We start from the raw sequence: 14,926 nt of genomic DNA on the forward strand, positions 1-14,926 counted from the left end.
CACCTACATGTACTGTGCCATTACAGTACATAATGGGTTTTGGCTTTTGGGATTGACCTCTTACCTAGTTAAGCGCTGCATAAATGTCATATGGATTTCCCAGAAAACTAGCCTCATGAATTATGCATAAGGATTCTCAATCACAGCAGGATTACGATCTAATGCATAATAACTATGTGTAAGGGTCATCCCTTCCGTCATCCTCGGCCGACATGACACAGCAAGGTAGAATCCCCTGAGGCTACTTTTTGGGTATATATACACCACATCTTTGCCAGGGTAGGTAGAGGAGAAAGACTTCCATGCTGACACACTGACGTGAGATGCGAGGTTCCTGCACGCAGATACTCCAGCTCGCAGTGGTCTGACATCCCTCGAGGGGTGTCCATCTCCAGACCAAGACGGGGTCCCACAGTCTCTCACTCCAGGTAATGGCGTTTGTTTCAGCCTAGGGGGATTCTTGGCTCCACACCTACATACATGCTAGGTACACTTGCGTACGTCTGGTTCGGGTTGCATCGTAGGAGTACGCATTATTATTGTCATTTATTTATATGCTTGCATATATTCCTTGTTTTAGCACTATGGTAGAAATCTACCATCCATTTACTCTGTTGCTGCTTAATATCATTTATAGTATCTTTTTCTGTCTTATGGTTGTTATAGCACACCTATTTTACACTAGAATGACGCTGGTTCAATAAATGCTTATTTAAAACGTCCCCACCGTTTATTTTGTGTATTTCTCTGGGACAAAGAGAGCACGAGGGACTGAGCGAAAAGTACTGTACTATTTTGACGATCCCTAATTGGACAGAGTTGTCATGTTCAATGGTTGCCAGGAACTATTCTCTCCTTGGTAAGAGGAGTTTGCAGTGGCTGTGAGCTTGCTAGGTACATAGGCGAACATACCCAGTGGGGGTATCTGGAATCAGTCTGGAGACAAATCCCACAGTCTATGTTGTCCAAATGCGCAGTTCCTATATAGGTTTATAGGAACTACACAACAACATGAAGGACAAAGTGATATCAAATGTACACTCTCATGAGTTATTACGCTTTGGATCAAGGTCTGCTGTGTCTTGGTCAAGAACGACCCTTTGGATGACATTCCTGCTCACTTCATAAGGGCCATTGTTGCTTCTACTTCACTCTCCAGGGACACTTATTTACTGACCAGTCATGTGGTTCTTGCATACTTTTGATAAGCATACTTACCTTTTGGCTCAAGCTCTCTGGATACTTTACCAGGGCTTAGTTGCAGGACTTCCTTGGTTAATTTACACTATTCAGTCCCATCTCTCAGAGGATATTGCTGTGTGGCTCTATTCACAAGGTGCAAAATCAATGGGATCAATGGGAAGAAGTGTCCAACAGAAAAAAACGTTTATCATTTTGGTAATGATATTTTCAGCGGATAGTATATTTTCCTGTAGATCCTTCACCACCTTCTGTGCTCTCTTGTGGATTAGTGTCGTCATTAATAACATCCTTAGTTATGCAAACATATCATATGATTATAGTTGATTCTCTTGGTTACTCTCTACGCACCTCAATGTGATGCGAAAACACCAGGAACCGATGTCTGCATGCATGTCTGCGCCTTTTATGTCTGGGTCTTCACCCCCTAGATGGGTAACGTTTTGGCAAAAGCCATGTGGGACAAGTAGCGTTGTTGGAAAGCTATTTCTATGGAAAGCTTTCTAGAACCATTCGGGCGCCAATAGGATATTCAAGAGGTAATTGATCTGCAGGAGCATATTTTAACCATCAGAAATATTGTTACTAAAAGTAATTAACCTTTTTTTATTTGCACTGATTTTTAGGCTGACAAATGCCGTCTTCACCCTCATTGGCACAATATGAAACTGCATAAGTTCTGTCTCCTTATGATTCTGCTGTGACCTCAGACCTCATGCTTCTTGTGGATGTTCAGTGTTAAAACCCTGACATTTCCTCATTTCCTCAGGGTGCTATCCATTATCAAGGTAGTTTTCTTGTTGGGTGATCGCATGAGGGCTTATGCAGTACCTTACCTTTGTCGTAGGGATTCTGCTTTTACTGAACTGTGCCTTGGGACACCAGAACGTCAGAATGCAGGGACTGAGTCACTCTGCCAAGTACTGTATCTGGTGCACCAAATTCCTGGCTAGCTCACTACACCTTACATGTGCTCCTAGACTTACAGAGCAACAGGTCATTGTGGCTACCCAAAAGCACAACACAAGTCTCCTCAGGGAACTGTGGAAAAACAGATCATCGCCTTTCATTTACTGACTCACTCTCACATGTCAATAGCAAAACAGTAAACCAGACACTGACATTTAAAGTAGCCTTGCATTAAATCAGCTTGCTGGGATTATTATACTGATTATAGAAAGCAACACAGTTATCATTATTATGAAACTGTTCAATACAAAAAGTGCCGCCTATCCTTAAAATGTATGCACAGGGAGACTATTAATAATAATAATAATATTATTGGTCTCTGGGAGCAACGAACCCCATACCTGTTGTGTGTAGTCAAGTGGTCTGCATCTGGGGGTGTAAACTCAGTTTACACAGGCTTCATGCCCCGGAGGGCATCTGTTCCAGGCAGGACCAGTGAGCTTTGTTGGAATTACCCTCTCTCAGCTAAAGCTACAGGCTCTGGATTATAAAATAAATGTAGTACAGTGGAAAGCTACAAAGATGTGCTAACGTGTTGTGTCTAAAAAAGCCTGGGAGCCATTGCTGACCGAACACAAATATGTGATGCTGTTTGGTATTCGGCATTAGAGAATGTACAGACAGAATCCCCGGAAGCAAAGAATAACCATCATCATTGTAGACCATTTCCACAATAATGGCATGAAAGAAAGTGTGCAAAGTACGACAGTGCACAGCAGAGACATCCTAATTTCTATAGTGCTGAAAATGATGGATAACCATAGTGGTTGAGCTAAAGGACCTCATGACACCACACAATGCATAGTTTTCCTTTGTAAAGAATGTACAGATCTTTAAGGATTCCTTTACCCTTCTGGATTTCGATAGCTTCCACATAGGTAGTATTAGGGCCAATCCACCATTAAGTTAACTATTATTCTAAGACCTGTCTACAGTGGAGAGATAAGTGCAACAATTCCAAAAAGAGATCTTCTGATAAGAGCACACTAAATTAAACATTATTCTAGGTGTGGTTAGTATTCAAAGTGCTGACATGGAAAGCTATATCTTGAATTGATCCAGAATGATCACTCCGTATTGGATATGAGGGTTTATCTGGATGCACATGTTTATGTAGCATGAGAATGGTTCTTCTCTTTAAAATCTCAGGCACATTGTGGCCACTAGATTAATGCGATTTTTCCTTTTTTGTCTAAACATTAGGTACTCCGATGGTGATCTTACCTTAACATACCCAGAAGGAGATGCCTGCAGTACAGGCTTCCAAAGGATGACGGTGATTAACTTTGTATGTGATAAGATGGCAGGTGAGGACTGCATTTGTATTCGAGATCTTGCACCACTGGTGAAATGGGATCTTTAAATGCAATGGCTAAATGAAAAGTGAAATGTATTGTACATGTGAGCAAGTAGCACTTGTATAGCTAAACAGTTAAATGTTGACAGTAACTTGAATGTGTGCAAGGACAAAATCATAAATGTTATATTGCATTTCCAGATTGATTGCACAGGGGTGAATCATTCCCCTTCGTCAGGCTGGAAATTCCTTGTTAATTTAAAGAGAAAGGAGCGTGTTAAAATAGCCCGACAACATTGTTTGTTTAGTAGCGCATCCTCATTTGAAACAACCAAAACTTCAGCCAAAAAGATGGAAGTGCTGAACTCGCTGCTCCTCCTCCTGTAGGGCCATCATGACTTCTATTTCTGTGTCATGGCATTTGTAAGGGAGTCTTTTACTTCATATTCCTCATTACGGGATTTTCAAACCAAAATGGCTTTCCAAGGATCACTGCAAGCTACACCTTTAGCTTCTACAAACTAAGCTTTTTCTGCTGGTATTTTGCTTTAGATTTTCTAATCAAGGCACGCCACATCCAACTGCCTGTATGGCTGAAGAGGAGAAGAGTTCTCCCCTGAAGACTTGCTGATTGTGCTATAAGAGAAATATCTACACTACACAAAACCCTTCTGAAATAACTCTATGCTCTCTTGCTTATGATTGATTCTCTCCTTAATTCCCCTGCATGATTCCTGTTTCTGAGCACAGCCTACCGTATATCACACATGTTTGCCTAATCTTCATTTAATCTTTAATAAATCCCCTACTCGTATCACTGGCCATACGTTGGATGGTATTTTTTCCAACCATTCAGGCCTGGCTGTGTGAGAAACCCTCCTATTAAGTTGAGCAGTCTACTGATCAGTGACTTTTAATGGTGCAGGGCAAACCAATATCACATAACAATTAGAGCAAAATCTCTATTAATGAGCTTAGAAAGTCACTATTGAAAAATTTCCACTTAAAGGAACCTACTGCAAAAGATATTAATGATTGGATGAAGGCCGCAATTGAAGAGGTTGCTCGAGTTAAAACAAAGGTCTGTATCAGAGCTAAAGCATCCGCGTACTGGTTTTCGGATGAATTGAGAGACCTCAAGTAAGAACCGGAATGGAGGGCAAATCCTATCCCGTAGAAGAAAGAAAAACAAAGTATACTTGCGTATAAATGTGTAATTGCGGACGCCAAATCCCCCTACTATGTGAATAAAAAGGCCTGCCAGCAAATCCTCTAATGAACTCTAAGGTGGTAGGAGCTTTCTACCCCTCTGGCCAACAGTCCATTGATGACTCAGAATTTTTGCAGCAGTGTTGCAGTATACTTCAGACAAGATCCTGAAGATTTATTCTGACTTCAGTGTCAATGAGGCGAGCCCTCTCCCCTCGTTTGACATGGTTGACTCTTCTGGTTGGCACTCCACCACAGTTCTATCTGCATTTCCTCCTTGCAAGTAAAAGATCTCCTCATTAACAGGAAATTGGGTTCACCTGATGACCTTCGCCCACCGAGAGTTTTACAGCTCGCCCCGGATCAGATTGTGACCTTTTTGGTCAAACTCTTTACTCAGGTATTAACAATGGGAGTGTATCCCTGTCTTTTGAAGAAAGCAGTAGTTGTTCACCTTTAAAAGAAACCTAATGGGGACCCAGAGGACCTAAACAAACTTCGTCCCATCTCTTTACTGCCTGCACTGGCAAAAATGCTTGAAAAACAAATCAGCTAAGAACTAGCTGAGCTTATTACCTCCCAGAAGCGCTTAGATCCATCACAGAATGGGTTCAGGAGTGGTCACGGCACAGAGTTGGCGCTGCTTGCTGTGGCAGATTCCATTAGTTGCAAAGTAGATCAAGGGGGTGCCGCAATTTTTTGTTAATGTTGTATCTGTCAATGGCATTTGACACAATATCCCCATCTTGCCTGGTCCAAAGATTACACCTTACAGGGGTGAGGGATACTGCTCTGGACCTCCTTGGTTCCTTTCTGGGGGATAGGGTCCAAATGGCCAGCTGTGGGAATTTTAGAGCAGAGGCTTTCAAGCTTCCTTGTGGAGTTATGCAGAGGTCCTTCCTTAGCCCCACCCTATTCAATGTTGTGTGACCCCAGGTTATTCAGAATGCATCAGTCCCCTGGTCCTGCATGTGCATAAATATCTCTTGGTGAGGGAAGACATTTGCTCCCTCCACTGGCTGCCAGTCAGGAAGCTGGTGATCTATAAATCTCTCTGCATGGTTTATTTGGCTCTTCACCATCCAGGGCCTGGCCTTTTTAGAACGGCGTTCCACTGGTACACTTCTACAAGACTGCTCAGATCATCATCTCTGAAGAAGGTAACCTATCCCAGTTTTCGCAAAGCCAGGTGGGGCCGGCCCGTCCTCTGTAGCAGCAGCTAAATTATGGAACACACTGCTAGTACACATTGCGAGTTTGGCTCCTTGGCATTTTTCTCTTCTGTGATTGCACTCTCTGGTCTCCACGGATGCTCATACATACTGGCTCTAGCACTTTAACGCCTTCGGATTTAATGCGCTTTACAAATATTCCATTTCATTCCTTTGTATTTTTGTCAATTGCCGTCATTTAATTAAAAAATGTTAAAAATCACTACCTCTCCTTCTTTGAAAGTCCTACCTGCAACCTATCCATATCCAATTTCCTCTTTCTCATCTGTTAATTCCACCAACTGTCTGCATGAACTCGCATAACCCCCTCATCTCAACTAATGATCACACCTTACTCGTGTCAGTTTGAACCACCACAAACAAATTTGAGTAAATGCATGCAACAGTTTTCTTGAGAGCTCAACACTAATCCCAGTAACCACTGGATAAACTACTAATCTTGGATTCTGGAGGACCTTGCCATCCACTGTAAAGTGCTTCAATGCTTTGACAGGAGTAGTAAGTGCTTTATAAATACAATCGCAGTATAATACAATATATAATCCTCCTGACTCCTAATAATACCATAATACTTAGTGGTTGAGCGGTAGATTGTTGTTCCCATAGCCTGCATAATAATTCCCTTATAATGACTGACACTTTTACACCCGCACAAGACATAGCTGCTGTTTGTCATGTATATCATGCAATAATGTTCCAGTCCACAGCAGCAAACCACTCATTACCAACTGAACACGCATGGAATAAATGAAGTGAATTGCCATGTGCTGCTAGTGAGTGAAAGACTCATTTAGTTCACCCCTCGGGGTCTGACAAGCTACATACTATGACTGCTACTTGACATCTCACAACAACAAATTAGAAATGATTTTTATATTAACAAAGTCTATCCAAGCATATTTCTCCCTCCAACCTATGCCTGCTGAGGACCATAAACTTAAAAAAAATTATCTCAGCATGAACAATCTGTGAGTAACCAGCTGTGGGGCCTACGATAATAAAAAATACCATAAAGGAGCTTGCAGAGTTGCTCAAAGCTACCAGTTTACTGAAAAACCATAAACTGCATGCGTCTCTCACACTTTTTTTATCCATCACATTGTTGAGCGCTGTGTCCCATAACACAATAACGACACCTCATCATGCATTTCATGGAAACACTTCTTAAACACAATCGCAACAAAGGCCAGCACAGCGCCCCACATACCACGACAAAATGCTATATAAATGTTGCAACAAAACACAGCACAATAGCTAGTTCCTGCACTACGACTGGAAGTCACTAAGCCTCACTCCCTGATACCTTACCACTTACAATTTGGGCATCTTAACGTATCTGCTGACTGCAGGGCAATACTGTTGTAGATATATGCCCCCCGCTGCAACAAAAACATAAAATGCAAAATGAAAGCTCTTCTGTGTATGACGCCGGTCTAAATGGTTGAACGCCATCTCTGTGCAAAAGCTCCAATTATTGCCGTACTTACTCTAGCTCACTAGTGAAGGCCTGAAATACTCATTTTAGGGGGTACTTAGCAGAGCTCTCAAAATACAGACGGTTGCTTCATGTTTGATTAAGAGCTTTTTTACCAGATCAACAGCTGCTAATTCCATGGGATTTGAACAGTGTTTTTGGCCAGCTCATTCTGTCAACTTTTGAAGCTGTTCACAAGGCTAAATCAAGTATCTCTCTTGGAAGTCATCAATTCGCCACCCTTTAATCTCCGGAACCGGAATAGATGACCTTCGGCCTTCACAATCATAGAACCATTTTTAATTTCACTAAGGGCAAGGTAACTTTATGCATCAACCCAAACGTCCTGCCCATATTTTTTTCAGGCTTTTGCCTAAACTACCTGGTAATACTGCTTTCCTTTATTTCAGAGTCTATGAATATCAGCAGTGAGGAACTGCAATCACTGTGTGTTTCCAGGTACTTACAGTTTTATGTAGATAGAAAAAAGGACACCAGAATGACTGGTCAACCATTCGTATATTTTGTGCGCCCAGGCAGAGAGTGACCCAATATATTCTGCCATTGTAAAAGCAAACCGCCCCTAAAAAGTAGGGTGGCCGCACACTCCACCAGAAGCATGTCAGCGACAGCTGCACTCTGCTCTGTCACATCCTTAGATAGTCCTAGTTACAACATGGAGAAGCAGATAGACTTTCAAGAAGCACTGCTACTGGATCTGAATGCAGCTTTACATGCTTCAGTGGGTCAAGTAATAGTACAAATACAAATGAGGTTGGTGTGCTACTGAACAAACACTGTAGTTGAGCCTGTGTACATTTTAACACTGTTTCTTGCTATTTTATAAATACCAGGAATACCCATTTTGACGACGGGAGTGAATCAAGTATGTGAGTCTATGATAGCAATTCTGGAGAACTGGAGTTACAGATAAGTAACTTGTTTTTTCTATGATCTGTATTTTAACAAACCGCAAACTGTGCATAACTTGTCACCAAGACCGCAAACTGGTCATTACAGCTGATAATACAGAGTTGTCTGCAATAAATAGCATACATGTGTGTGCATGTGTATGCTGCTCGGATCCCTTCTGGTGCATAGGTGAACCGTCTCACCAGTTTTCTTTTGAAAAGGAAGGTTTTGGTGTGATGGTTTTGACCAGAAGTGATAAAAGATTAGGCGGGAGAGGGAGTAGTGGCTTATAAAATGCTTCTGCTACTTAAAAATCTATATAAGTGTGGTGTTAAAGAATATTTTTTCTTTTTGTTAATGCATAAGTTAATGATGGCAAAGGAATTCCTGAGTTTTCTGATGAGGTGGACTGCACATATTTATTCACCTGGAAAACCAAATATGCCTGTGAGAAAGAAGAACTCCACTGCAGAGTCGTGGACAAGAAAAAACAATACAATTTGTCGCCATTAATTCGCTATTCAGGTAGAAACTTTACTGGTGTTTTTCTTTTCCTTGAATGCCCATCTGTACTAAAATTATGTGTGATGTATAGTTGATATTGCGGATGTGTTTCAAAGTGTATGATTTGTTAGAATTAATTTGTCAGTAAATGCATTTGTAAAACACATTTGGATGTTCAACTACATTCCAAACACCTACCCGTCAACATGCACCAATTCTGCATAGCATGCAACTTTTTATGAAGATGGGGTTCAATATGCACTGTTATGGACACTTCATCCACTTGATTTCTAAACAGATCATGCTGAATATTTATTTTTTCTTGATATAAAATATCATGAGTGCCAATTAAAGCATGCTCACAAGCTTGACACTTTAATCTTGTGATTTAGACTAGCAGTTCTTGTTTTCCTGAAGTAATGTGAATCATTGTATGAAATTGTTTGTATCCTCCAGTAAGATTAGGCCTTCGACTCTTTCAAAAGCACACCAGACCCTCCAATGTATTCACTATATTGGAAGCCATAAAGCTTCTATACGTTTTTCTGAGAATTTTAATTCAAAGTCCCACCAGTTTTTCCCCCCCACTTTATATATAGTTTGTGTTTCTATGGTGTCTTACTTTTGACATTACAAGGCCTTACTTTAGAGCACAAATTCCTAACGCCACCTTTCAATCCCTTCAGGTTAGTCTATTTTTGAAATCACAATCCCTAAGAGTAGCCAACGTTGGGTTATCTTTAAGAGTTCCCATTACAGGTTAATGTAGGCCAATGAAGCAGCTTTTTCTCATATCCTATCTGTGCTACTATATCCTATGATGAGGTCGAGCCAAAATATCCTCAAGCTCTCCTGGCGGCAGCGAAGTGACATTTCTAAAGGCACATGCAGTATCTTCAGCCATTTCTTCCTCAAGGTGGCCTCTCCAAACCCTGTGCAGCTAAACCTCGTGATTTCGAAACATTAAAGGAAAACGATTGTGGGATACAAAGACGTCTGAATGGTTTTCAAAATGTGTACATTTTCTGGACCTCTATCCGTGCACCTGACAGTTATGAGCCCGCTAGCAATGCTTGCAATTTTTTACACTTTTGTTTGCATCAGAACTGTCCATTGATGTGTACTGGGTACCCAAAATATTCCCCTGTTCTGAGAGAGTGGCTGCATCCCTCTCATCGCAGGTTACTTGAAAACTAGCTGTGGTATGGCACTGATATTTTAGTCAGGTGCACAGCCTTGTTACTACAATCCCTTTGAGTAGAGCTCTTCAGAAAGATTTATCATTTGTTGGCTTTCTTGTCAATCTCATTTCTTTGCTTGTTATTCAATGGCTTTCCATTCTCTTCTATTTGCTCATCCCCTGGAGCATAGCAATTTTGCAGTGTTTGTTTCGTTGACTCGAGTCCTTCCAGTGATTACAATCGGGGGATCTATTTTTTTCTTTTTCTTTCAGCGTGCCATATGAGTACCTGTTTTTTGATTTATCTTTTGTGTGTATTGTTTTTCCTTTTTGCCCCCTCCTTTAGGCCATGCTTATCATTTCCCTTCCACTTAGCAGTTGCTCTCCTACCCCTCCTTTCTTTCATTGAATTTCATCCCCCTCCAGTTCCTCCTTTGCTCTGCCCCTCCTCCCCACTCTTCTATTGTTTCCCGTTCCCCTTTCTGTTCCTCTTTTGACCTGCCAGCTCTCCACTTCTCTGTTGCTTTTTATTCCCCAACCAACAGTTACTTGCGATTACTCTCATATGTGCCTTGTTTTCATTCCCTTCCTCCATTCCTCCCCCACCTCTTCTCTTTCCGCTATTAACATATTTTTTCTTTAGAAGGACTGAAAGCTTTACCCTGCTACCTTAGTTTTTCCCTTGCATCTTTTACTTTTTTTGTTCATTTGATTTACTTTTCAAAACTGCTTTTAGCCATCTTGGGACAGCAAAATAGACTTTCTGAAAAGCCTGCCAGTGTGTGCAGATGCATATGTGTGCAGATGCATATGCATGCACACGCACTGACAACAATCCTGGAATGCTATTTCGTTCAGAAAAACTGTTACAAAATGGCCACCTGCACGTGGGCATTGGTCACGACGTACAGTGGCCATCTTAGAACATTTTTGCATAAAAACAAAAGATTTCGAGACTGGCATCAGTGCATCCGCTTGGTATGCATCGCTGGTAATTTTAAAATTTGTATGCTTCTCACTATGCTTTAAAAAACAAGCGATGACAAAGCCATTAGTTTAGCCCTCACATTTTAAAGTTGAGAACCTATTGGCTTACTTGCTTGGTCTGAGGTGTAGGTTTTATCTGCCAGGGCGAAACTCTCCTCACCCCATTTTCCAGTACCCATTTGCAAAAGTGAATGTATTTTATGGCTTAATCATCAAAATAGATTACTGTATTTTGAGTAATGTGAACATTCTTAATCCCAGGCTCAGGCACTGAATCTGTTCTTAATTGGGAGACAGTGGATAGCAGCACTGAGACTGAACGAAAACACATTTTCATCAATGTCTGCCATAACGTGCTTCAGGAAGGAGGTGCCAAGGGGTGTCCCGAAGAAGCTGCCATATGTTTAGTGGGTGAGTAAAGATTCAAAATGGTTTGTGATCACAGCTGCTCCAAGATCTTTATATCAGAGAGAAAGATGTTAACTTGTTATTAATCCCATAAGTTCAAAGAGTTCTCTTTGCCCTAGAACGTAACCTGTTTAGTTCCCTAGTTTTTACATCTAACAAGCTCTTGTAACTACATTGTAGCTCAATTTGTTAAAACGAATATAGTGAAAGCACCAACAGCAAGCCTAAAAAAGGATATAGTCTACCTTATAAAATAATAATACTAATAGTAGTACAAAAATTAAGAACCTTTTTTATATAAACCGTTAAATATTCATTAAACACCGCAATGTAATGACCGAGATTACTAGTACTCATTTTATTGTACTGCATTTACCAACATCATAAGGCCTTCCCAGGATTCAGATTCATGATCTCAAGAAAACAGCGTACATAAACTCATTAAGTCTTCTGCCGGGCATCTAATGCCCATTTTTTAGACCAATTGAGCCATACAATGAATCGAGGCCTCTAGCTATTAATCTTATCTGTACTATTAGAAAAAGTGTCCGATGAGAACCAGGAACAAATGGCTAATATTTCAATTGCTTTTGGCTTTTACAAGACAACATAATTGTATTAATTTGCTGTTGCCATTGGCCGTTCTCCAGTGGCAAAAGAAAGCTGTCTTTTAATGGTGTTAAAGTCAGAAACTGGGTTAGCTAAGCAAGACCAGACCATCAAAAAACAGTTAGTCAAATAATTAAAATGATTATAGAAAACTCTTTTTGAGTAGCTACATATGCAGGTAAGATACAGACATGTGCTCTAAAGGTTCATATAGCAAACCTAAAGAGCAGATTTCAGTTCCATTAGGAGGCTGGCATTCAAAGTCTCAGGAGGTAAATCGAACAAAACATCTGAAGTGATACAATTTCAGTGGTTTGTCACTAAGGAGTCATGCTAACCAGTGGCGGCTGGTGACATTTGAAAGTGTTGAGGCGTACAATTGTCATACTGCGCCGCAGAGAGCGAGCGTAGCGAACCGGAACAACCTACAGGGGGTTCGAGGTGGATTTCCCCCCCGAGAAAATTTTGAAAACAGAGTGGACAAATGGTGCATTTTCAAGCAAATTTGAGAAAGCAGGAAGGTTAATAAAGCAATTGTGAAAGTGCAGTTATTACATTAATAAAGAGATGTCATATAACATAAGTAGCTGCTTATTCAGTAAAACCACAGAGCTTCATTACAGACTTTGAGATACAATGCATTGCTGAGTACCTCTGATGATTTTAGCTTTCCCAGACCAAGTAACTCGTTATGAGAAGGTTGTATTTATGTACCAGATGTTGTGAACACTGAAACCAATGTAATGTGATAGTGAGAAAATCCTTCAATGTATTTTGTTTGCAAATGTTTATTTTTGCTTGATTCTTGATGATTATGAGCCTGAGAATCATCTACTAATGTAGTGAATGTGTGAACCTTTTGTCTAAAACCCTATTAAAATAGTGTGATTTACGGTGTAAGGAGGAGGTTCCCATTCTTAGAAGGTGAATCTGTCAGGATTCTGTAATTAGGCTTGGCACATTGACTATATTGCTAATTGATTAGTCACTATTCTGTGCCTTGTACTTTGCATAATTATCTTTAACTCCAGCCCTTTGTCTGTCATTATTGAAAATCTGAAGTGTATCTTTGAGACAAGGCATTATTTGGACTTTCCTTTAACAGAGAGACGGTGCATTGGGGAACCCTTAAGTCCATCTGGGAACTACATCACTCGTGGCCTGATAGATTAGTGCACCCAGGAAACAAAGATTAGTGTGGGTGTGCGCGCTGTTAGATCTGAAGTCTGCCTCTGTCTTCCTTTTCATCCGTTTACTCCTATCTATAAATTAGCCCTCGCCTTTCACTTTTAACTGACACAATCGCAAAAAGTGCCCCCTCCATCCAGGTAGTCCACTTCTACCCCATGGTCACAGCATCTAGCTATTATAATGTATGCATGGAAAACACTTCTGACTTGTATGCCCCTCGGTGCCCTGGCGCACAGGTGAGCCTAAGTGTGGACAAGTTGGTATTGGGGTATCTCTTCCTAGAGATGGCTTCAATTGAAATTGTAGTAGGCACTCACACATTGGTGCATTCAGATGGCCGAATGTCATTCAACCATTTGCACTAAAGTAGAACAACGGGAGAATTATGGCAGGATGATAGCAAGGCAGAGAAAAGCAGCTAGTTAGCAGAGATGGAATACTGAAGAGAACAAAAAAACCGGTATGTAGACAGGGACTTGCCAGAGGAGAACATTTGAAAGCGGTCCAAAACCAAAAATAAAATCGAAGAAAAGGGCAGTGAGGAAGCGAATTCCTGCACAAAGTATGGGTTATTAATCCAATAGCAGTAATCCAGGTTATAATTCCAGTAGTAGAAGTATTCAAGATGTAGGGTATTGGCGAATAGTATGAATAGAAGTTGAGACGTTTGGATCAAATGTGACCAACACTGATCCGTTTGGCAGATGGCAAGCACTCTGCCTACTTCCCTTAACTTTTAAGGGTACTAAATTTAGAGCTGATACACTATTAACACCACTGCTGTTGGAATGAAAACCGGTTTTCCTACTGTTGAATTAATAACCCACATTTTGTGCCAATTACATCCGTTTCATGGCGTAGTGGGTTTTAGCACTATTAGTGGGACTACTATACCGATATTACTGTACTTTCATTTTTTCCTTTACTCGTTACCTGACCAATACTTCATGAACTGGCTACACCTTATAATATGTAATGTTTCTTTGTAATAAATTGCTGCCTTGCCAAAGTCTCAAAGGTGCAACACGTATTGGCAGCAACACGTTGTTACTTGTACTTTTTAGCTTATGGCCTTAGAAAAAAGGAAGGACAAAACATTACTAGTAACATATCCTTTTTTGCCTCTCTGCTCAGATTGAGACTTTATCAACTGTAATTAATTCTGGTGAGTGTGATAGCCGATTTTGAAGCTTCATGCACTAACCTTCAGGTCCTTTGCAGAATTGAGTTTAATCAATATCTACAGACAACAGATTCCTGAGGGTACCAGTCCCACAATAGGAGATTGACTGAGATTTTAGTGGGTGTACAATAGATCATTTGACAGCTGCTTTTTATTGTCATAGTTGTTGTTTGAAATGTGCGTTTTTGTTTTTTTTCCAGATAAAGGAACAAAAACAAATTTGGGGAAATTTGGGTCTGATCCCAAGAAGGTTGGAAGAAATATTCAGCTCATTTACACAGATGGCGATATCTGCAAGAAGGACAAGACATTTGAAACTGTCATCACCCTAGTGTGCAAGCCAGGTGTGCCATTTTAACTTTTTCCTGAAAGGGTTCTAGTACTGCAACAATGATGGTGAATTTTTCTTAAAGTATTCATAATACTAATAATTGCCTATCCCTACCACATAAGAGTTCACCAGAAAGATATCTTCATAATGCTTCATTTCGAGATAGACAATATCATGTAACTTTTTTGCACTGTTTGGTATCAAAAAGCAACAGTTAAACTCGTGCAGAGCAGTTGTCCT

At 40.6% G+C, this 14,926-nt stretch overlaps 1 protein-coding gene across 1 annotated transcript in view; it reads left to right on the plus strand.

Annotated features, from left to right (window-relative positions):
* IGF2R (insulin like growth factor 2 receptor) overlaps positions 1-14,926 on the plus strand; it is a 1,674,612-nt gene that overhangs the window by 392,491 nt on the left and 1,267,195 nt on the right. Inside the window, exons 10-13 of the mRNA XM_085611652.1 lie at positions 3,373-3,476; positions 8,660-8,818; positions 11,226-11,375; positions 14,556-14,699. Coding sequence (XP_085467778.1) covers positions 3,373-3,476; positions 8,660-8,818; positions 11,226-11,375; positions 14,556-14,699 — 557 coding nt within the window. The remainder of the gene's footprint in view (positions 1-3,372; positions 3,477-8,659; positions 8,819-11,225; positions 11,376-14,555; positions 14,700-14,926) is intronic.

The sequence above is a fragment of the Triturus cristatus genome, chromosome 6 (assembly GCF_964204655.1).
Source record: "Triturus cristatus chromosome 6, aTriCri1.1, whole genome shotgun sequence".
Lineage (NCBI taxonomy): Eukaryota > Metazoa > Chordata > Amphibia > Caudata > Salamandridae > Triturus > Triturus cristatus.